Source organism: Plasmodium relictum (genome assembly GCF_900005765.1).
Source record: "Plasmodium relictum strain SGS1 genome assembly, chromosome: 6".
In the NCBI taxonomy this organism is placed as follows: Eukaryota; Apicomplexa; class Aconoidasida; order Haemosporida; family Plasmodiidae; genus Plasmodium; species Plasmodium relictum.
Genome location: NC_041684.1, coordinates 163,809 through 186,832, shown reverse-complemented (window position 1 = coordinate 186,832; position 23,024 = coordinate 163,809). Strand labels below are relative to the sequence as shown.

Below are 23,024 nucleotides of genomic sequence, written 5' to 3'. Positions count from 1 at the left end.
TAAAGAAGACTGATATATAAAATTTTCATATCTTCTTTGTATTATTTTTAAATTTATAATGTTAAATTATTTTAAATATGTAAATATAAAAATATCATTATTAGTAATATTTATATTTTATGATAATTATGTTGAGAACTACAGTATTTATAAAAAAACAAATTTTATATTAAAACCATCCTTTAAGAAAATCTTTTGTTTTAAAAAAAATAAATTTAAGCAAACGTTATTTACATTACAATCAAATGAAGAATTAGATGATTATAAATATTTTGGAGAAGATGAGTAATTAAAAAAAATATAATGCATATATACATATATATATATATATATATATATATATATATATATATATATATATATAAAGCTCTTTTTCTTTTTTAGATATATACCTGCATTACCCCCAGTTGAAACTTGGGAAGATTTACTGATAAAGGAAGAGATAAGAAATAAAAAAGAAGATGAAAGAAGAAGTGTTGATGATTATAAATTATCTCATGAAAGTAGAGAAAAGGTTTTAGATATAATGAGACAAACTCGTTTAATAAATCATTGTAATTATGAAATTCAAAAAAATAAACAAAAAAATATTTTATATTTTGTAACTCCCAAAATAGGTTAATTATATAAATATTTATATAAATGTATTTATATGTATAAATATATATATATATTATTTTTTATTTATTAGGTCCTTATTGCAAATTAATGGAAAATGACAAAGATAAAATGGAAAGTTTAGTTAGTAAAGTTAAAGAGAAATTTGGCAGAAAAGTAGAAATAGTAAATTTAAAAATTGATGTAAAAATGCCATTATTTGAAATATTTTTGCAAGCAAATATTCACACTCAAATAAAAATTTTTTATGCAAGAGGTAGGACTTTACAATATAGATTACCTCCTGTATTTTGGACTAAATGCAAAATTTTGAAAGAAAATAAAATTTTACAAGAGAAATATGGAGGTGAATGTGCTCCTGGATTGTTTCCAAGATATGATGAGTATAGTATGATGCAAATAATGACAGAATGTGTATATAATGACAAATATAATTATTATGTTTATGATGTAAATTTAGAATGGGAAAATTTGTGTGCACTTACTCCTGAAAATAAAGAATTGAGAAAAATGGTTCATCAAAATGTTCATGTACCTACTAGGCTGTCTGTAATTAAAGCTTTTGAACATGGTTAAAAATAAAAGAAAACAATATGAAAAAAAAAAAGTTATTTAAATAATATTCTAATTATAATTTTAACTTTTTTTTTTTTTAGGTATAGAAGACTTTAGAGACGTTATAAAAGAAGAATACCTTATTATGCTTAGAGAACAAAGAAAATTAAAAGAAAATCAAAAATATAAATTTTAAGAAAATATAGTTTATTACATATTTCATCAAAATATATTATGGTTTTTAAAAATTTATTTAATAAAAAATAAGAAATATGTTTTTAAATATTAAAAAAAAAAATTTAGTACCTTTTTTTTTTTTTTCAACAAGAAAAGGAATGAAAATATATATTTTTATTTAAAAATTTTCCTTTTTATTTTTAAATGATAATATTTACTAATTCAATCAATATAAGATATATTATAAGAAAAAATCGTTAATAATATCAATTTTTTAATTTAATAGTAATATACTTTCCTTATGAAAATAATAAATAATAAGATTGATTTTTATAATATACTTTCATTAATAAATATAAAAGTACATTATAAATAATGATAGTATTACGTTTTGTTTTAAATTTTTTCATTAAAAATAAGAAACTATTTTATTATTTAAAACATTATGTATATATATAATATATTAATTTTACTAGTACGGTTTAATAAAAACTGCCTTTTTACTTCTTATAAATCATTTATACATGATTATTATTAATGAACTTACCTATGTATAGACTAAAATGAATAATTATATGAAATGATATTTTTTGTTTAAACATATATATATATAATTTTTTTTTTGTGCAATTCTTTATAATTGTTTAGTTATATAGTTATAATAATTTCAACATTTTCTTTTCCATATGTGTATGTACGTATATGTTTTTTTTTTAATGCTATCATAAATTCTTAATAATTTTACTACTACAATTTTAACTTTTTCAAGTAAAAAAAAAAAGAAATATAGATAAATTAATATTTTATATAAATATGTATATATTCATAAAATTGTATTAAAATTTATTTATAAAAATTAAAAATACTGTAATTTTTTTTTTTATTTTAAAATTTTTATATATATAAATGTATATTAACATTGTGCACGAATCTTTCAATATATTTTATTTTGTTATAGTTTTTATTAGAGAAAAATAAAAAAAAAATGTATATATATATATATAATATTATAGAGAATAAATGAAAAAAAAAAAAACAAAAAAAAATTCTAATAAGTTTCATATATATATATATATATATATTTTTTTTTTCTTTCAATTTTCTCTTATTAAATTTTAGTTTTGTATGTTTGAATAAATTTTGTTGGTATTTGTGTAAACTTTAATATTATAAAGAAAGAGAAAAAAAAAAAAAATATTGCTTTTCTTATTATTTGCATATAAAAATATAAAGTTAAAATATTAAGAAATATAAATACATATATATATATATATTATATATATATATATATATATATATATATATATATATATATATTACATGAATATATAAAGTAGCAGATATAAAAATAATTACATTTATATATATATAATAATGTAAAATAAAAATATTAAAAAAAAATAAATAAATAAAATTTTTTAATATTTAATATTTATTTATATTTCTTTTAAATTTATTTATATGACTAATATATTTTTTGAATAGTTTATTTTACTATATTATTATTTTTTTTATAAAGTTATTTCTTTGAAATAATTATCATATAAAGGTAAACAAAAAAATTTATAATAATAATATTTTTATGTAAATATAAATGCATTTATTAATTCTTATTAAGCTTAAAATTTTTATAAATCTTATAATTAAATAATTTAAATACATTTATATATATATATATATATATATTATTTATTAATTCTTTTATTAAATTAGTGTTGGATTTTTTATTAATGCAGCTGAAAAAAATAAAATAAAATATTGAATTCTACTATTTTATATATCCTTTTTCTTTTTTTTTGAATATCTTTTTAATATAAAATTATATATATATGTAAATAAATAAATATAAGAAAAAGAATAATTGAATATATATATATAATATTTTAAATTCTTTTTTTAGTTAAGATGGGATTATATGTAAGTAGGTTATTTAATCGTTTATTTCAAAAAAAAGATGTTCGTATTTTAATGGTCGGTTTAGATGCTGCAGGGAAAACAACAATTTTATACAAAGTAAAATTGGGGGAAGTTGTTACAACAATTCCCACAATAGGTATATAAAAAAAAAAATATATATATATATATATATATATATATATATATATATAGCAAGTATTTTTATATTTATTGTGCACCTATAAAACATTTGTTACATTTATTATTTTTATTTTTATTATTCATATGATTTTTTTTTTTTTTTAGGTTTCAATGTTGAAACTGTTGAATTTCGCAACATTTCCTTCACTGTGTGGGATGTTGGAGGACAAGATAAGGTAATCATTTTTTTTATTCATTCATATATTATCTTACTATTTTTTCATTTTTTTTTTTTTTATATTCTAAATATATTAAAAAATTATAAATTTTAAAAAAATACTTTTTATTTAAATTCAGATAAGACCATTATGGAGACATTATTATTCAAATACTGACGGATTAATTTTTGTTGTTGATAGTAATGATAGAGAAAGAATTGATGATGGTATAAAAAAAAAAAAAAAAAAACACATTTATTAATATAAAAATACATTCTTATTTTTTTTCTTTTTATTATTTTTAGCTCGAGAAGAGTTGCATAGAATGATAAATGAGGAGGAGTTAAAAGATGCTATTATTTTAGTTTTTGCAAATAAACAAGATTTACCAAATGCAATGTCAGCAGCTGAAGTTACCGAAAAATTACAATTAAATACTATTAGAGAAAGAAATTGGTAAATAGATTTATAAATAATTTTTTTTGTGCAATTTCTAATTTACATAATTTCCTTTTTTGTAATTTATATTTTTATTTATTTTTTTTTAATTTTTTCTTTTTATAGGTTTATTCAATCAACTTGTGCTACAAGGGGAGATGGGTTGTACGAAGGTTTTGATTGGCTTACTACACATTTAAATAATGCTAAGTAGAAAATTGTTACTAACTATTATTATTAATAGAATATGAAAGAGGGAAAAAATATTAATATATAACATTTACTGAAGTGTACTAATTTTATATTCTTACGATTATTGAAATAAAGTTTTCCTTTATTTTTTTATTAATTTAAAATGGAAACTATTATATTAAAAAATATATAAAAAAAAAAAAAATTAAAATGAAATTAGGATAATATTATACTAAATTTTTTAATTTTATGAAAATTTAAAAATTAATTTTGAGAAACAAATTTGCATTTAACATACGATTACAATACATTAACTCATATGTATATATATATATATATATATTTATATTTTTTTTTTTTTTTTTTTCTTTTTATATTTTGTTATTTTTTATATTCATTAAATTTTACATGCATATGATTTCTTAACACATGTAAACTTGAGTTGACAAATATATACATATACTTGTATTTATATATATATATTTTTTTTTTTTTTTTTTTTTTTTGTGTTTTTTATACTTATCACAATAGAATTAAAGAAAAAAATTAAAAATGCTTTTATTATTTTAAAAATAAAATTGTTACATAATTTTCATTATCATTCAACATTATGCAGCTGTTTCATTTTCATTTTTTTTTGTAATGGAAAATTTCAAATGAAAAATAATTTTAAGATTTAAATGTTTTTAAGACAATGCTTGGAAGTTTAAGTGTTAAAAGTTATTGAAATATTAATTATATATATATTAATTTTATTTACATAATCGTATATATATATATATATATTAAAATTTAATATATTCCTTAATTTTTTTTTATCGTATTCACATTTCTTTAGTAAGAATTGCTTAAAAAAGAAATATTTAAAAAAAAAAAAGATAATATAATATATTATTGATAATTGATAAATGAAAACACAAATGAAAAGAATATATATAAGAAAAATAAGAATAAATGGGAATATAAAAAGGAAAATTATAATTAAAAATACGAAAAATTGTACTTTTGTAATCACAAATATATGTAAGCATATTAAAATTTGCAAATTATTTTCTATAAATTTATAAGCAATATATATATAAATACTAAAAATTGAGTAGGGTTACTGTATATTTTTTTATTATTCTAAAAAAAAATTATATGTGCACATAAATAAATATAAATATTTACTTTATTTTGTATAAATTTTTTGAATTTTTTACAAAATAAACTTTTGCATTATTATTGAAAATAATTTTTTTTTCATTTTTTGTTATGATAGTCTTAAGGTAATAAAAAATTAATTTATAAAAATATTTCCATAATATCATTCTCAATAAATTTTGATAAATCGTTCATAAAAGCTGCTGCATGAGCTCCATATATATGTCTATGATCACAAGTTAAAGTCATCATCATCCCTTTCTGAATTTTTAAATCTTCAAAATTTTCAATACTACCAATATTTGTACCAATAGATAAAATGCAAGAAGCATTTTTTGGAAGTATAGCATCAAACTGATAAGTATTAAACATACCTAAATTTGAAATGTAAAAATTGCTACCAGTCATATCATTTGCAGTTAATAAACCATTTTTTCCTTTCTCAATTAACTCCTATATTCATTAAAAAAAAAAAAAATGATTATAAACGCATTATATAACTATATATATATGTATATGATTTTCTAACCTTCCACTCATGAGATAAGGAATATATATTTTTTTTATCAACTTGTTTAAGGACTGGTGTTAAAAGTGCATCCTTTAATCCTAATGCATTTCCAATGTTAACATCTTCATGATAAATTATTTTTCCATTACCCTCATCAATATAAGTTGAATAAATTATTGGATGCTTTAATAAAATATTTGATACACATTTGTTTAATATAACACTCATACTGATTTTATGTTTTATTCTTTCATATAATTTAAGTAAATTATTCGTCTTTATTAAATGTGTAACTCGGAAAACTGGGATATTTAATGTATGCATCATATTATTTTTTATTGCTCTTTGAATACTAGTCAGTTCAATTACCTTTCCCTTGTGTTCAACAGCTTGTTCATTTTTTTTTTCTATTGAAGGATCTTTAACGGAAATTTTTTTTTTTAAAAAATTATCCACATCTTCATAAGTTATTCGATTAAGCGTTTGTGTATCCCTAAAAAAAAAAATTATATATACACAAATATATACATATATATATATATATATATATATATATATATATATATATGTATTACGTTATATCGTTTGGATTTATTTTCTTTTGCTTCATAAGCTCAGATGCAGAAGGTAAAATAATTTGCATATTTAAATGTTTCTATAAATGATAAAAAAAAAGGGAAGAAAAAGAAAGTAAATAATAATCAAAAGTTTACATTTATTTGAGAATTAATACACATATATATATATATATATATATTTTTGTTGTTTATATTTACTTCATTAGTTATTGGGTTATGGCTACTAGATTCAGGTAATCTAAAAGATTAAAATATACATATAAATTTTATATTAAGTTTTTATCCATTTTTAATTTTTATGTTTATTTTAATATTTACCTGAAAAGATCATTTGAAGTGTGATTATATTTCTCAAAATTTAGCTTAAGTCGTTCTTCTAGCATTTTTTCTTCTTGTGAACTATTAATAAAAAAAGAACAGATAATTATCTTAAAATACTCAGAAATATATTTCGTAATTAAGGAATTTTTAATTTTACTTTAAATTTTTCAAAAAAAGCTTTCCCTCATTAGTATTATTAATTATATTTTTATAATGCTTTAATACATTATTTTCATTTATCTGTTCATTTTCCCTAATTTTAACATAAAATTACAAGTATTAAAATGAGAAACATAATGATTGTATATATATAAAAGAATAATTAACTATAATAATGAAAATAAAATTGAAAACAAATATTAAAATAACAATATTGTTAAAGTTTTTATAAAAATGCTAAAAATAAAAACAATGTGAATTATCATATATTTATAACTTGGATTGGTTAAAAGTATCTTTTTCTTCCTTTTTTTTATTTTCTTCCTATATATATATATATATAAAAAGAATAATAATAAAATAAAAAATTATAAAGCAAAAAAAGTTTTCTTGGATATATATTTAAAATATTTTACCTTGTTTACTGAAATGATAGCAACTTCCTTGTTTAAATCAGCAAATTCTCCCTCATTAATTAGTATTTTTTTAACAATACCTAAAAAAATTAAAATGAATTTTAATATATATATATATAATTAAATAATTTATGTGTTTTATATAAATAAAATTACCAGAATATTCACTTTCCACTTCTATTGTACTTTTATCATCTTCTACATGAAAAAATACCTCATTTTTTTTTATAAAATCATTTTCTTTCTTTAGCCACTTATTTATTCTCGCTTTATTTTTTTTACTCATAATAAATGGAATATAAATTTTTACTTCACTTGCATTGTCTTCCTGTTTTTTTATATTTGTTTTTATTTGTTTTTCATCATTTTTTCCATCTTTCATTTTATCTTTTATATCAATATTATTATTTTCTTCATTTATGCTTTCATTTTCTTCTGTTGTTAAAATTCCCAAGGTATCACCAACATTAGCTTCTGAACCATCATCTACATGTTTTTCTCTTAAAAAACCTAAGAATGTATACATATATATATTTTTTAAAAAAATTAAGAATTCATTCTTTTCAATTTTTTAATACCTTCATCAAATGCTTCAACGTCCATATCTGCCTTATCACTTTCAACTGTCATAATAATATCACCCAGCTACAAAAAAAAAAAAAATTGAAAAGGAAAACAGTATGCATAATCCTAAAATTTTCCGTGGAAAATAGCGTTTATTAAAATTAAGCATTAAAAAAAGGTTTTTTAAATAAAAAGAAAACGTTATTTAAAAATACTGAATTAGAATTAGAATTAAAATACAAAAAAAGAAAAAAAAAAGAAAATTAAGGTCATACATTAACATAGTCTCCTATATTTTTATTCCATTTAACAATTTTTCCTGATGTCATTGTACTTGATAATGCGGGCATTTTTATTTCAATCTTGGAATAAATGGCATTTTTTTTACTTCTTAAATTTTTATTGTTATTGGTAATATTCGAAAAATTATTTATATTTATGAAACCATATTTGTTTTTTGAGTAACATTTAGAAAGTTTTAAATAAAAAATTAAAATAATTATATTATAAAGCATTTTATTCTAAATATAAATACATATAGATACATATATATATATATATATATATATATATATATATATATATAGATACATATATATATATATATATATATATATATATATATATATATATATATATATACAAGAATTTTTTTTTTTAAATTTAAAAAAATTCAGAATAAAACAATTTCTTAATAATTTAATTTCTAGTGAAATTCATGAAGTTTTTTAAAAATTATAAAATATAAATAAAATAGTAATTAAAACAAATAATAATAGTGTAATATATATGTTCAATAACAAAATACATAAAATTATAAAAATAAAAAAAAGAGTGTAATAAGAGAAAAAAAAAAAAAAAAATAGAAAAAAAAATATTAAAAAAAAAAAATTAATGACGTTTCATCGTTTTGCAACTACCAAAAAAAAAAGTTCTCATAACATCAGTTCATCACTTTTTTTTTTTTAGTAAGATTTGGGTTATCGTTTTTTTTTAAATTAATATGTTTCCTTTTGATATTTCCTAAAATAAAAAATATAAATTTATAAAAGTGTAAGAATATTTTATACAAGAATATATATATATATAATACAATTTAGAAAATATAAATAAAAAAAAATAATTTAAATAAAAGAATATAAAAGGAAAAAAAAAAACAAAAAACATAAAATAAAATAAATTGAAATATTAAAAAAAAAAAATAATACAATAAGATACATTAAAAAAAATATATTTAAATGCAATGAATAAAAATAAAAAATATATAATATAAAGGGTCCTGTAATATAAATAATAATATATAAACATACCTGAAATATTAAATTCTTTCATTAATGAAAGTTTTTCATTTTTATGCTTTTTTTTAATTATTAAAGAATTTTTCTTTAATTCTTCTTTGTATTCTTCGGAAGGTAGTTCTTTATTTAAAGATTTTTTTTTTTTTTTTTTTAACTTTTCCTTAATTTCCTCGTTTACTTCTTTCTCTATTTGTTTTTCCATTATATCCTAGTAATAGAAAAAAAAAATTAAGCAAACGAGATAATATTTCATATTGAAGAGTATATATAAATATAAATAAATAAATAAATAAATATATATATATATATATTTTTCTTCTTGTACCTTGATGAAATTATAAAAACGATGAATAATTTTTCTAAAAATAGCATTTGTTTGATTTACATTAATTTTTATTTCATCTGATATTTCTTTACAAGTTTTTTTTTGAAAGGATACAGCATACAAAATAGTATATTCTAGAAAGTTTAAATCAATTTTAACTTTTTTGAATAATATTAATTTAGATATGATAGATAATAAATATAAAATTTCGTAAAAATTTCTTCCTTCTATAACAAATCTTTTTAATCTGCATATATCATTGGAATGAAAAAAATAAGATATTGATTTTTCATTTAGTAATTTGTTATCGTAAAAACATGAAATATTATCCTGTTGATTATCTATATTATCTTCAATATTTTTTGATAAATGAGTTGTATTATGTAATAAGTTGAAAACAATAAAAGATTCTAGTTTTTTAAATGAATATGGAAGTAAATTGCATAGACTTCTAACAAAATCGTGATAAAATTTTATAAATAAATCTTTTAATTCTTCATTTAAATGTTTTAACATTAAAATGCTGAATTCTCCTGTTATTTCATTTTTTTGTTGTTTTAAAAAAACAGGAATAAAATTATTTTTTTTCCAAAAAATCAACAACCCTTTTGTTAATCCAAAACAAGTACCAATATAATCAATTTTTTTTAATTTTTCATCAAAAAATACATCAATTCCATTACAATTATACAAAATTATGTTTTCATTATAATATGAATTTTCTTTTCTATCTTTTGAATTGTATAAATTATAATAATCACAAATTTTTTTTAAAAACTCAGATCCATAATTTAAATTTTGTATGGACGGATGAATGGAAATACGTACTATTCTTATACCAATATAATTATAAAAATAAAAATCAAAATAGTCACTGATTATATATGGAATTAAATTTCCTTCAAATTCTTTATTTAATAAATCATTATTTTGAAGCATATTGTTTTTTTCTATTTGAGATGAATAATTATTATTTATTTCATTTGAATAATTAATACTATTTTCATTTATGCAATTAATAGGTTTATCAAAATGTTTATTAGTTCCATTGATATGATTATTTATATTTGTATTTGCTTCATTTAAACCATTTTGGTTATATCCATTTTGATCGTTTCTTTTGTTGTTTTTCATTATATCAACGATATCTTCTAATTTAACAGCTTTTTTTATTTTATCTTGATAAATGACACCATCAATAGCACAGTGAAGAACTCCGTATATATCTATGTTATCAATGTTATCGGTTAATGAATTATTATTAATAAGAATAAATAAATGATGTTGTTGTGAATCTAATATCATGATTAAATCATTTGGGGTGTTTTTATAGTGAGATGTTACAAATAAAGTCATAATTTTTTTCAATAAATTTTCACTAGTACTATTATAATTTTTAAAAATATTCTTATTAACAAAATATAATTGGCAATTATTTGGTGAGCATAAATTGTCTTTTAAATTCGAAGCTTCATTACAATTCAAACATAAAAAATTATTTAACCAATTTTCTATTTCGTCATTGTAGCTATATCTTATAGGATTATTTAAACTTAAATCAACAAAAGCTTTATCAAAATATAAATATTTCATATTCTTAAATTCTTCATATGTTAATTGTGTGATGAATTTTTTTTTTAATTGTTTTAATAATTTAAAAGTAAAAGTCTTTCCTGTACCTTCATAACCATTTAAAGTTGTTGATAAAATAGTTATTTCTCCTTTTATTTTGTTTCTTAAAATATCTATAGGAATGCATGCAGCTTCATCAATTATCATTAATTCACAATTTAAAATCTCATCTTCAATTATATCAAAATATCGTATTCTTTGCTTTAAGTATTTTATATTTTTAAAAATTATTATTTCTTTTAATTTCCCCATTTCGTATACCTTTTCATAATCTTTAAATTCTTGAAAACCTAGAATATGTAACCCTTTATCTAAGAACTCAAATATTGTTTGCACTCCATCATTATTTCCTGATGAAATAATGATATTACTATAGTTAAAATAAATACTTAAAGATAATAATAAACCTAAAGTAGCAGACTTTCCCCTTCCTCTATTAGCCAATAAACTAAAAATTATTTCTTTTATATTTCTTTTTTTTTCTTCATCATTTCTTAATATTTTACACATATTTAATAATATTTCTAATTGGTCAATACTTAAACAAATCTTTAGCAAATTCATTATATTTCTATCTAAAAAACTATACATATGTTTACTATTGCTGTTATTAGTGGTAGCAACATTATCATTGTCTTCTTTTTTTGAATTATCTCCAGCATTAAATTTTGAAGAATATAGAAATATTTTTCTTTCTTCTTTTTTTTTTTCATTTTCTTCACATATATTTTCTAAAAATTTCAATTTTTCTTCTAATAAGTTTTTGTCAGGGCATAAGAACCCACCTAATGTTGCTGATTTTCTATCGTTAATTAAAATATTTTTTTTATTTTGCAAATTATTCATATCATTATTATTATTATTATAATTTTCATTTAATGAATCATTATTTAAATTACTCGTAATTTTTTTTATATGTATATGATTATCATTTAATGGTAATATATTCATTTCATCATCAATGAACATAGCGTTTTTACATTTATTTAAAGAAAGAAAAAAACGATGAATATAATTATTATAGGCACTACATACTCCATTCATAGTATATTTTTTATGATAGTTTAATGTTAAATTATAGATATCTTTTAATTCATCTAATTTATTAATTAAAAAAATAATTAGTCCTCCACCAATTACCGTTTCGATACATCTACATAAGATATTTGGTGTTATATAAGAAAAATCTTGTAATACACATATAGAATATGTTTTTCCTAAAATTTTCTTAGTTTCCTTATAAAAACAAAATCTTATATTTGTATTTTTTAAAAAAGAATCAAAGTTATTATCAACAGTTGCATCAAATGTCCCTTTTTTTATTTTTTTTTTCATCTCACGAAATCTTTTTTTTTTACTCGTAGAAAAATCTAATTTTTTTTTATAACACCATAATATATCATGAGATCTATTTACTAATCTATTTAATAAAAAGTAAAAATTTACAACTACATTTTTTCCTTGATCTCCTATAACTAGGAACATACTTCGTTGCCCCAGTGCCACATTGTTCTCAACTAAAATTTTTATTCTACTATCTACCTTTTTTTTCATTATTTTTTTATAAAAAAAGAACAAATTATTATAAAATTTTAACTAACAATATATAACTTTGTAGTTTAATATGCCAATTTTATAAATTTTCTCTTATAAAATTGTATTGAACATAAATATTTTTAATTTTTCACTTTTAAAATAATATATAACAAAATTCAATGTTGGTAAAATATATATTTATATTTTTTATTTATCAAACTTTAAGCTTTCAATAATTAATATTATTATAAAAATGAAATAAAAATATATATATAGATCATAAAGCATTTATTATTTTATTTTTTTTTTTTAATTTCTTTTATGAATATGTTTTTAAAATATATTAATTTTAAAAATTAAATTTATATTTTTTTAATAATTTAATTTTTATGATTTTAAAAGAAATTAAAAAAAAAAAAAAATGTAACATCTCATAGAATATAAAAAGAATGTTGAAAAAAAAATTGTATATATATATGATGAATATTTAATTTTTATTTTTTTTTATTTTTTATTTTTTATTTTTTTTTTGTTTCATTATTATATTTAACATTTTTAGTTTTATTTTATATTGCTTTTTTATTTTTTTCTAACATTTTTCCGTAAATAATAGATATTTTATTATTTCTGTTATTCAAATAGTATGTTAAATCAACATGTCAACATACACTAAAAAAAAAAATGAAAAAAAAAAGAGGAAGGGAGATATTAAATGTAGAAAAAAGAAAAAGTTTAATTAAATATATAAATAATAATACAAATAAAAATATATAAATCAAGTATAAAGAAAAATAAAATGAAAAATTTAACAAAAGTAAAAATGAAAAAGTTTAAATACAATAACATAAAAAGAAAAAAAATGGAGAAAAAAGTTTTAAAATTTAATCTAATATAAAAAAAGTAACTTAAATATATTATCCAAATATTATTCAAAAGAATAAAATAAATCAAATAATTAAAGATAACATATCATTTTTCGAATATTTTGTATCAAAAAATTTCACTAAAAATTTGTAACTATTAAACAAAAAAGTTATATGTATTTTTTTTGATATATGATAATAATATAAATAATAAATCCTTTTATTTAATATTATCAAATTATTTACATGTATTATATTATTATTATATGAAGAATAATTTAAGAAATATTCAAGTATTTTTAGGCTAGTTTCAGAATTTTCTTTTATATTTTTTTCAAATGATCCACATAACCACAATATTTTATTTTCTTTTTTTATATTTTTTAAGATGTTACTTACTGTTAGTTTTCCTATATTTAATAAGCATACATTTTTAACTTGAGAACTTGTTAAGTCTTTTTCTTTTTCTGTGAATTCTTTTGATAATGAAGTAATTTCAAAGTTTGCATCAATTTTTTCCATATTTGTTTTGTAACTATCCTCCTTTTCTTTTTCCTCTTTTTTAATATAAAAACCTTTTTTAATTGAATATGCTTCATTGTTTTTTTTTTCATTTGGATTTATATTTATCAAATTATTTACATAAGGACTTTGTTGCTTATTTTCAAAAAAGGACATTTTACTTATTTTATTTTTGTATTTATTAAGAAAGTTCTTTTTAGCTGAATTTATCATTGAAGTATAGTTTTTATAAGGTAATAAGCAATACATAGAAAATGAAGAGTTATTTAAAATTTTATCGGATTTAATATAAATATCAAAAGGAAAATGTATATTTATGTTGTATGTTTTGTATAAATTTAGAATATTAAATATACTAATTTTTAATAATAATAATAAATTATGAGGAAAGTTATGTATATCAAAAATTTGTAAATAAATATTATCACTATTATTTGTATTATACATACTTTCCATTTCTACATAATTGTTTTTTCTCTTTATACTTTTATTTGTATCTAATTTAATATAAATATCATTTTTGTTCTTACACAATTTACCTTTTATTATGTGGTTATCATATATAAAAAACAAAAATATAAAAAGCAAATCACCACATATATATACATCTGAAATATTAAAAAATATTAACATGTTTAATAGTTTTATCCATTCAATAATTTTTTTTAAGTTAGAAAAGTTTAAAAAAGAATTTTTTATATTAGGTGAAATAATACATATATATTTCAATTCTTCTCTTTTTATATTATTTTTTAAAATTTGAATAAATTCTTCTTTTTTTTTATTAAAATGTATTATAAAAAATTCTGTAGTCCAATTTTGTTCATCATCTTTTACAGAAATTTTTTCTTTATCATAATTGTCTTCTTCATTTTCCTTTTTGTCATATTTTTCTTCTATACATATTTTTTGTTTGTCTTCTATCATATTTTTTAATTGAATAAATAAGAAATCAAAATTTGTATCCAGAGGAAGTTTCATTAAAAAATTATTTTTATTCATATTGTTTTGAAGATCAAAGTACTGAATAATTTCTTTAAATAAAATCAAAATTGTTTTTCTATTATATTCAATATAATCACTATATAAGTAATAATTCGGACTTTTTAAATTTTTATACAAATGATTTAGGTGTTCAACTGATATTAAATTAAAAATAAATAAAATAGAATAAATTTTTTTATTTAAAAGGGGTCCTGTTTTTATGTTTATTCTACTGCAAAAATTGATGCTTCTTATATTGCTTAACATTTTTTTATCATCTATAATATATGTGTTCACATTTAAAATTTCAAATATTTTTATAAAATAATATTGAATAAATTCTTTATTTTCTTTTTTATTATCTTTTTGTAAGTTTTGTTCTCCATTTTTGCTTTTAATAAATGAACTATTATTATTTCCCCTTTCTTTCTTTTTTTTTTTTTTTTTTTCTTTTTCTGTATTTTGTTCCTCTCTGTTATCACATTCATTATTATGAAGATTTTCTTTTTCTTTTTCTTTTTCTTTTTCCTTTCCCTTTTTTTTTTTTTTTTTTTTTATTTTCTCTTCACCTGTTACTGAAATAATAACACTGTTTTCTCCTTTTTCTTCTTCATTTTTTTTTATCTTATTGTTATATATCTTCTTCAAAAATAATAAATTTAGTTCTGTTTTTTTTTTTAAGTCCTCAAAATAATATTCATAAACTATCTTGGAAAACATTTTTTTATCAGAAATAAAAAATATATTACCATTTTCATTCTTATTACTATTTTTCATTTCTTTTATTTCATTTATTTCTTTTAAATTTTCTTTTTTTTCATAGATGTATTCACTGTTAATATGAAAATTATCAAAAAAATTAATTTTATTTTCTTCTGGGTTATTTAAATTTATACTTTTAACTGTATCAAAATTACTAAATTTATTTGTGTAAGTTCCAACTTTTTCATTTTCGTCTCTATATTCATTTTTACTATCTTTGTCAGCTCTTGTATTTTCTTTTTCTTCTTTTTCTTCTTTTTCTACCTTTTCTTCTTTCTCTTCTTTTTCTTCTTTTTCTACCTTTTCTTCTTTCTCTTCTTTTTCTTCTTTTTCTACCTTTTCTTCTTTCTCTTCTTTTTCTTCTTTTTCTACCTTTTCTTCTTTCTCTTCTTTTTCTTCTTTTTCTACTTTTTCTTCTTTCTCTTCTTTTTCTCCTCTTTCTTCTTTTTCAAATTTTTCATTGCATATATAGTTTTCACAAAATTGCATTATATCATCATAATTCTTTAAGAAATATAATTCATATTTGAAATTTGAAATTTGAGAAATAAAATTTCTTAAATAGGGAAAAAGGAATAGAAAGAAAACATTTTTACAAAATTCTTCCTGAAATAAGTTATTTTTCTCTTGATTTATAATATTGTAAAAATTATGAGCGTCAAAAAATATATATAAATTTTTTATATTTTGTCTTACATATAAAAAAATTGAAGAAAATAAAAAAACAACACTTTCCTTTATTTCATTAATTTTATTATTATTTTCTTTATTTTTATAAATGGTGTATATATATGTAAGAATTTCAAATAATAATTTATTATTTATTTCTATAATAACGTTTTGCTCTGTACCCTTATAAAATGTATTTTTTTTTTTTATAAATAAGTTCTTGATAAAATTCAAAATTTGAAAATAATAAAAAAAATAAAAGGTAGGAGAAATATTTAATTTATTTTGTAAATATACAAAATTTATAAAAAAATTAAGATAATTATTAATAATTATATTAGGAAATATATGTAACATATTGATATGATAATTATTCCTAATGCTAACTAAAAAATCATGAAATTCTTTTTCTTCTATTTTACTAACTTTATTTTTTTTTTGATTAATGTCATTATCTTTTAAATTTTGAAATACTTGCTTATTGCAAATTTCTTTTTTTAAGAATATAACATTTTTACTAATTTTATAATTTTTTTTTAAATTTTTATAAGAATTGATTAATTCTGTTATATATTCATGAATATTTAAAGTAAATATGTGAAAAAAATTTTCCTTTTTATAATTAATTTTTTCATATATGTTAATGAAGAAATTATAGATACTTTCAATTCCAGGCTTGTCAAATTTTTTAAATTCCTCTTTATCATATAATTCTATTTTTTTCTCATCTTCTTTATAATAAGTTTTCTTCATATTATTTATAAGTGTATTTAAATTTAAGTGATTGAACAGGAAAGTTGATTTATCCATAAGAAAATGACTTTTAAAAAAATTCAAATCATAACATGATGAATAATTATTAAAAAAAAAAGATAACTTAAACTTCATATAAATAAAAAAACTGTTCAAGCAATTTTTTAAATTAAAATGTTTTTTATTTTTCCTAAAATAGTTATGCTTCTCACAGACAAGTATTACTTCTGATTTATTTTGAAAAAAAACATTATTATCATGTAAATTTTTTTCAGTTCTTTTTAAGTTGCTAGCATTATTTTCTTCAATATCATCACTAGATTTATTTTTTATTTTCTCATTATTATTATTACAATTTTTATCTGAGTAATCAGTTATTTCTTCTTTTATCAAACATTTTAATTTTGTAAAAAAATTATAATTAATTTCCTCTATTATTTTAAAAAAATAAATAATATTTCTTTCATTTAAATTTAAATGATAATTAAAATTTATAAAATTAATAGTTTTACATAATTTTCTTATATCTAAACCCTCTATAGGATTTTTTAAATTTGCTTCATCTTTATTATAATTTTCAATCTGAATTTTTTTTTTAATTTTTTTTTTTAATTCAGTAATATTATAGAAAGAATTAACGTCCAGGAAAATATATTTTTTGAAAATTTTATTATTACACAAATACTTTATAGTAAAACAACCAAAACTATTTACAAAATAGTAAAAAATAAAAGAAAAGTTTATTTTTATTTTTTCTTTAGGATTTATATATCCAGTATTAGGAGAAATAAAAATATTATAATTTTTTTCATTATCAAAATATATCGCATCTTTTAAGTGTATGACTTCATTTTTTAATTTTATATTTTTTTTAAAAGTAATTTGATAAATAATTATACTTGAAGAACAATTTGTTAAAGTAATACATTTGTTGATAACTTCTGTTCCGAAATTTTTAATTTCTATAACAGAACAACTTACTTTTAAGTATTCCTTGTTATTTGGTATGTTATCAACATTATCAATATTTAAATTATCATACTTAATATGTGTTACTTCTTTTTTATCATTAATTTCGTTATCTGTTAATTGCTTTTCTTCATTTATTTGAAGATTATTTTCTTCACATAATTTGTTTATTTCTATCTTATCACCTTTGATACAGAAACTATTATCTAAAGGTATTGCAAAATTTGATAAAACAAATTCTAAATTATTTTTGATTTTTTCAATAATTATTTTTTCATTTTCTTCTTTTTTTATATCCTTATTTTTTTTATAATATTCTTGGTTTAATTCTTTTTTTCCATCGTTCTTTTCAAATACTTTATCAAATAACTTTTTATTATTCTTTGATATTTTGTTATTTAAATCTATTTTTATAACTGATTCCTTAAATTTTATTTTCTCACATCCATATCTTAAATTTTCTGTCCAATTATTTTTTTTTTTTTCTTCTTTATTTAAGTAATCAATTAAAATATTTAACTAATAGTTTATATCAAAAAAAAAAAAAAAAAAAAAAAATTCTGTATCAATATAAAAGATGAAATGTTAAAATAAAATATTCTAACAACGTATTACATTCATATATATATATTTATTACTTCGTTTTTTTCTCTGTATTTATCTCCCTGATCTGCTAAAGTTTCTTTTTTTTTTGTTTTTTCTTTTATCAGTTTGCTCTGCTTATCCCATTTTGATTTTGTTTCATCAAATTTTTTTAAAATCTGAAATATTGATAATAAAAATGCTATAGTAGTACATTTTATTGAAACATTTATAAAAAATTTATTTTAAATAGTATGCATATAAAAATATAAGAATTTTTTTGTTTATTCTAAGTAATTTCTATTAAAAAATTTCTTTTTTTTATTATTACTCTTTTTTCCTTATTTTCCTTTAAATTTTCCGCAATTAAAATTTTTTTTTGTTGTTTAATTTCTTCCATTTTTAAAAATTTTAAAATAAAAGTTTTTAATTTAAAAAATAACTAAAACACTACATAAATATTGTTATAATTTAAGAACTTATTTTCTTTTTTTTTTTTTTTATTTAAGGAAAATAAATAACACAAATATACTTATAAAATGTTCCTTTTTTTCGTATATAATTTTTTTTTTTTTTTTTCTTTGTCTTAACATTTTATTCATTAAATATAAAAAATATATAATTTTATTATTTCTTAATTCTTTTCTGAAAGATAATACATATAAATACACAAATAAGATTTATATTAATTCTTTTTTTTTTTTTATACATCTTCTAACTTAATTTTTTTCCATTTTTTTTTTATTAATCAAGTATCAGAAATAAATTTTTTGTATAATATATCATTTTGATAGGCGTCTAATGAAGAGTTACTTCTAACTAAGTAAGGTGGAGGTATACCTGGAGTATAATCAAAAAATGAAGGAAAATGTTGGCTATCAAAATGTTCATGAGGATATAAAAATAAATTTTCTATATTATATATATCTCTTATTTCTTTTGTGACTATATGAATTTTCAGGGGTCCACAATGGCTTATTATCCAATCATCAAATTTATTACAATAACAATATACTACATTGGATATATAAGGTATTTCTAAATCAATAAGAATTTTGCTTATTAACTTTCCTACTTTTTTGTTATGTTTTGCTGTTTGACCAGTACATAAAATTAAGAACATACCAATATCTCTTCTTCCACATTTATTTAAATCGATTACTTTAATATTTTTAACCTTTTCATGCTTTAATATACAAACTACTTGTTCTATCGTGGGCATTATCCCTTTTTCTAATTCTAAGTTTTCATTCATATCATCATTTTCATCATTTTCGTAATCAAATAAATAATTTTCATTAGGTCTTACAATTGGATCAGTAGTACAATTATAATAATCATGATCATTCTCATTATCATTATCATTTAATTTCGTTTTTTTTTCATTATATAATTTTAAACTTTCATATATTAACTTTTCTTTATTTTCTTCAAAAAATCTTTGTGCTGGAGTTAAACCTTCATATTTATCTTTAAAATTTTCATTTTTCGTATTTTCATTTATTTTATTATTATGTTCTTTTAAATAATAAAAATTTTCGTTTATACATTTGTCTTCCTCCATTTTATCTGGTTGTATGTCTTCGTTTAAAATTGTTTTACTACAATTTTTAGTATTATATATATCTTTAGATGTACTTATTTTTTCATTTGGTGTTTTTTTTTCATTTATCCATTCATTTTCATTAAACTGCTTTGAGCTATAATAATCTATTGTTTCTTCAATAAAATCCTTTATATTTATGTTCTTAAAAAATTTAATATTCTCATGAAATTCATCATCTTTTTCATTTTCATAAGATTCTTTATTTTTTAATTTAGTATGTTCAGTGATTTGATCATCAATGTTGATTATTTCAATTTTTTCATTTTCCTCTTTTTTAATATTTTCGCATTCATTAATATTTTGAATTTTTTTTAATTTATCAAAAATTTTTTGCTCAGTAATATATCTTTTTGTTAAGAGAAAAGGAAATTTTCTTCTAAGCATTTTTGAAAAAAAAAAAGTAAAATTTCTTAAAACATTATATGCTTCTAATAATAAACATTTCTCAATATATATTTTTTTTTTTTTTTTTTTGCAAATATATACATATATAAATATATATATTTTTAAAAGGTATATTTTTTTAAGTAAATATTTCTTTTTTTTCTTTTTAAATTTGATCATAAATATGTTTTATGTTCATAATTTCATTTATTGTACGATATATTCTTAGAGAAAATATTTTCCTTTTTTTTTTTCTTTTTTTAAAAAATAAAAATCATAAAAAATAGTATTAAATGCTTTTAAAATGACTAAACAAAAAAATAAAATGAAAACGTAACATCTTTTATCTAATAGTTTGAAAAATTTAGTTATATATTTTTATTTTTACTGAAAATGTAGATTTTCATAAAATTTGTACTTTTAAAAAAAAAGAAAAAAAAAATGTCATTTCTATACAGAAAAGCAGCACAAATGTTGTCAAGATGTTCACAAGGAGGAGGAATAAAAAATGTTTTACTTGAAAATGAAGATAAATCAATTAAAAAAGTAAAATAATAAAGAATCTAAAATTATTATTTTTCATTTATATAAATGTTCATATATATATAAATACATAAATATATATTTTTTTTTAGTTGTATTCAATATTATATAAAGCGTTGGAAGATTTAGATCTATTAAATAAAATTTATAATATTTATTTATCTAAAATATGTAAAAATAAATTTCTGGGAATAATTCTTTTGAGTGTATTAGTTCATAGAAATAAAATAGATGGTGGTGGAAAACTAAAAAGGGAAATTAAAAAAAGAGAAAGAGAAATTTTAGATTTTTATAAAAAAGCTCGAGAAAAACCATATAATAATAATATTTTAGAAATAAATAATATATCAAAATATTTTTTAATATATGGAAATGATAACAGCATCAAGGAAGAATTAATGAGAAGTATTCAAATTGAAGAAGACGAAGATATAAGAAATTTGTATAAAATTACTAATAATAAAGTAAAAATGTTAATAGATAGTCGTTTTTATAGAGAAAATAAAATAAGGATAATTGATAAAACATCATGTTTGGTTGTAAAAGCAGGTAATATAAAAAGGGGTATGGTTGTTGTTGATATATGCTCCTCTCCAGGTAGCAAGGCTATTTTTAGTCTTATTTCCTTAAAAAAAAAAGGATACTTAATATGTGTAGAAAAAAATAAAAAAAGGTGTTTTACTTTATTGAATGAAATTTTAAAAAACGGAGAATACGATGGTTTGTATCTAGATGAACACTTTATTGAAAGTGAAAAATTTATTCTTAATGAATATAATTTTTTTAATAATAAAAAACACAATATTTATTATATAAAACACAAAAATAATGAATTAATAATAAAAATATATAATTGTGATTTTCTAAATTTAAGTTCTGACGATTTTCCAAATAAAATAGATGTTGTATATATTGATCCTTCATGTTCTTCTAGTGGAATGCCAGATTTTATATATAAAAAAAATATAGAAAATGCTTTTTCAAATAAAAATTACAAAAATGAAAAATATAATAAAAGTGATAATTTTAAGAAAAAAATCAACAAACAAAGGAATGAAAACACAAATAATATAGATAAATTTAATAATGCTACTGAATGGCAAAACATAAATGAGTCAGATAATATAATTGAAGAAAGTAATGATTATATGCCTGAAAAAATATCAGAAATTAAGATCCCCAAAGTTCCTTCTATTTTTAAAGATAAAGTAAAAAAATTATCTGAATTTCAGAAAAAAATATTAAATCATGCTTTAGTTAATCTAACAGGTTCTAGCACTTTTATATATTCTACCTGTTCATTTTTTGAAGAAGAAAATGAGCAGGTTATACAAGAAGTATTGCAAAAAAATCCCAATTTTTACTTAAAAAAAGCTGGAAAAGATAAATTTCTTTCTAACAATCATAAGTATGATTTTTCAAACAAATGTATTAGAACATTTCCGGAAAAAGATTTATGTAGAGGAATATTCATTTCTAAAATATGTCGAAAAAATATATAATATTTTAAAGAATTATATAAAGTTTAAAAATTATTTTACCATTTTTTTTTTTTTTTTTGCTTTTTCGGTAATAATTAAAAATTTGTTTGTTAACTTGTATGTTTATTATTACTTTTTTTTTTTTTGTTAAATAAGAAATAAATAAAAAAAAAATCATAAAAAATGAT

General features: G+C 17.8%; 7 protein-coding genes across 7 annotated transcripts; 3 read left to right on the top strand and 4 right to left on the bottom strand.

Annotated features, from left to right (window-relative positions):
• Positions 1-58: 58 nt before the first annotated feature.
• On the top strand, positions 59-1,369 carry PRELSG_0604600 (conserved Plasmodium protein, unknown function; the record flags this gene model as incomplete). Its single annotated transcript, XM_028675496.1, has 4 exons — positions 59-285; positions 385-617; positions 692-1,189; positions 1,275-1,369. 4 exons carry the CDS (start codon positions 59-61, stop codon positions 1,367-1,369), a joined length of 1,053 nt encoding a protein of 350 aa, XP_028532079.1.
• A 1,886-nt stretch (positions 1,370-3,255) lies between these two features.
• Positions 3,256-4,257, top strand: ARF1 (ADP-ribosylation factor, putative; the record flags this gene model as incomplete). The annotated part of the gene is made up of 5 exons (XM_028675495.1): positions 3,256-3,403; positions 3,553-3,623; positions 3,745-3,832; positions 3,911-4,061; positions 4,170-4,257. The coding sequence occupies 5 exons, from the start codon at positions 3,256-3,258 to the stop codon at positions 4,255-4,257; spliced, it is 546 nt and encodes a 181-aa protein (XP_028532078.1).
• Positions 4,258-5,519: 1,262 nt separating this feature from the next.
• Positions 5,520-8,442, bottom strand: DLAT (dihydrolipoamide acyltransferase component E2, putative; the record flags this gene model as incomplete). The annotated part of the gene is made up of 11 exons (XM_028675494.1): positions 5,520-5,831; positions 5,908-6,382; positions 6,465-6,544; positions 6,666-6,705; positions 6,786-6,866; positions 6,946-7,041; positions 7,225-7,271; positions 7,364-7,443; positions 7,520-7,873; positions 7,942-8,008; positions 8,203-8,442. The coding sequence occupies 11 exons, from the start codon at positions 8,440-8,442 to the stop codon at positions 5,520-5,522; spliced, it is 1,872 nt and encodes a 623-aa protein (XP_028532077.1).
• A 673-nt stretch (positions 8,443-9,115) lies between these two features.
• PRELSG_0604300 (histone acetyltransferase, putative) lies at positions 9,116-12,736 on the bottom strand (the record flags this gene model as incomplete). The annotated part of the gene is made up of 2 exons (XM_028675493.1): positions 9,116-9,433; positions 9,551-12,736. The coding sequence occupies 2 exons, from the start codon at positions 12,734-12,736 to the stop codon at positions 9,116-9,118; spliced, it is 3,504 nt and encodes a 1,167-aa protein (XP_028532076.1).
• A 929-nt stretch (positions 12,737-13,665) lies between these two features.
• On the bottom strand, positions 13,666-19,222 carry PRELSG_0604200 (conserved Plasmodium protein, unknown function; the record flags this gene model as incomplete). The annotated part of the gene is made up of 3 exons (XM_028675492.1): positions 13,666-18,759; positions 18,879-19,001; positions 19,154-19,222. The coding sequence occupies 3 exons, from the start codon at positions 19,220-19,222 to the stop codon at positions 13,666-13,668; spliced, it is 5,286 nt and encodes a 1,761-aa protein (XP_028532075.1).
• A 348-nt stretch (positions 19,223-19,570) lies between these two features.
• PRELSG_0604100 (conserved Plasmodium protein, unknown function) lies at positions 19,571-20,812 on the bottom strand (the record flags this gene model as incomplete). The annotated part of the gene is made up of 1 exon (XM_028675491.1): positions 19,571-20,812. One exon carries the CDS (start codon positions 20,810-20,812, stop codon positions 19,571-19,573), a length of 1,242 nt encoding a protein of 413 aa, XP_028532074.1.
• A 441-nt stretch (positions 20,813-21,253) lies between these two features.
• Positions 21,254-22,857, top strand: PRELSG_0604000 (S-adenosyl-L-methionine-dependent methyltransferase, putative; the record flags this gene model as incomplete). Its single annotated transcript, XM_028675489.1, has 2 exons — positions 21,254-21,358; positions 21,448-22,857. The coding sequence occupies 2 exons, from the start codon at positions 21,254-21,256 to the stop codon at positions 22,855-22,857; spliced, it is 1,515 nt and encodes a 504-aa protein (XP_028532073.1).
• Positions 22,858-23,024: the final 167 nt, after the last annotated feature.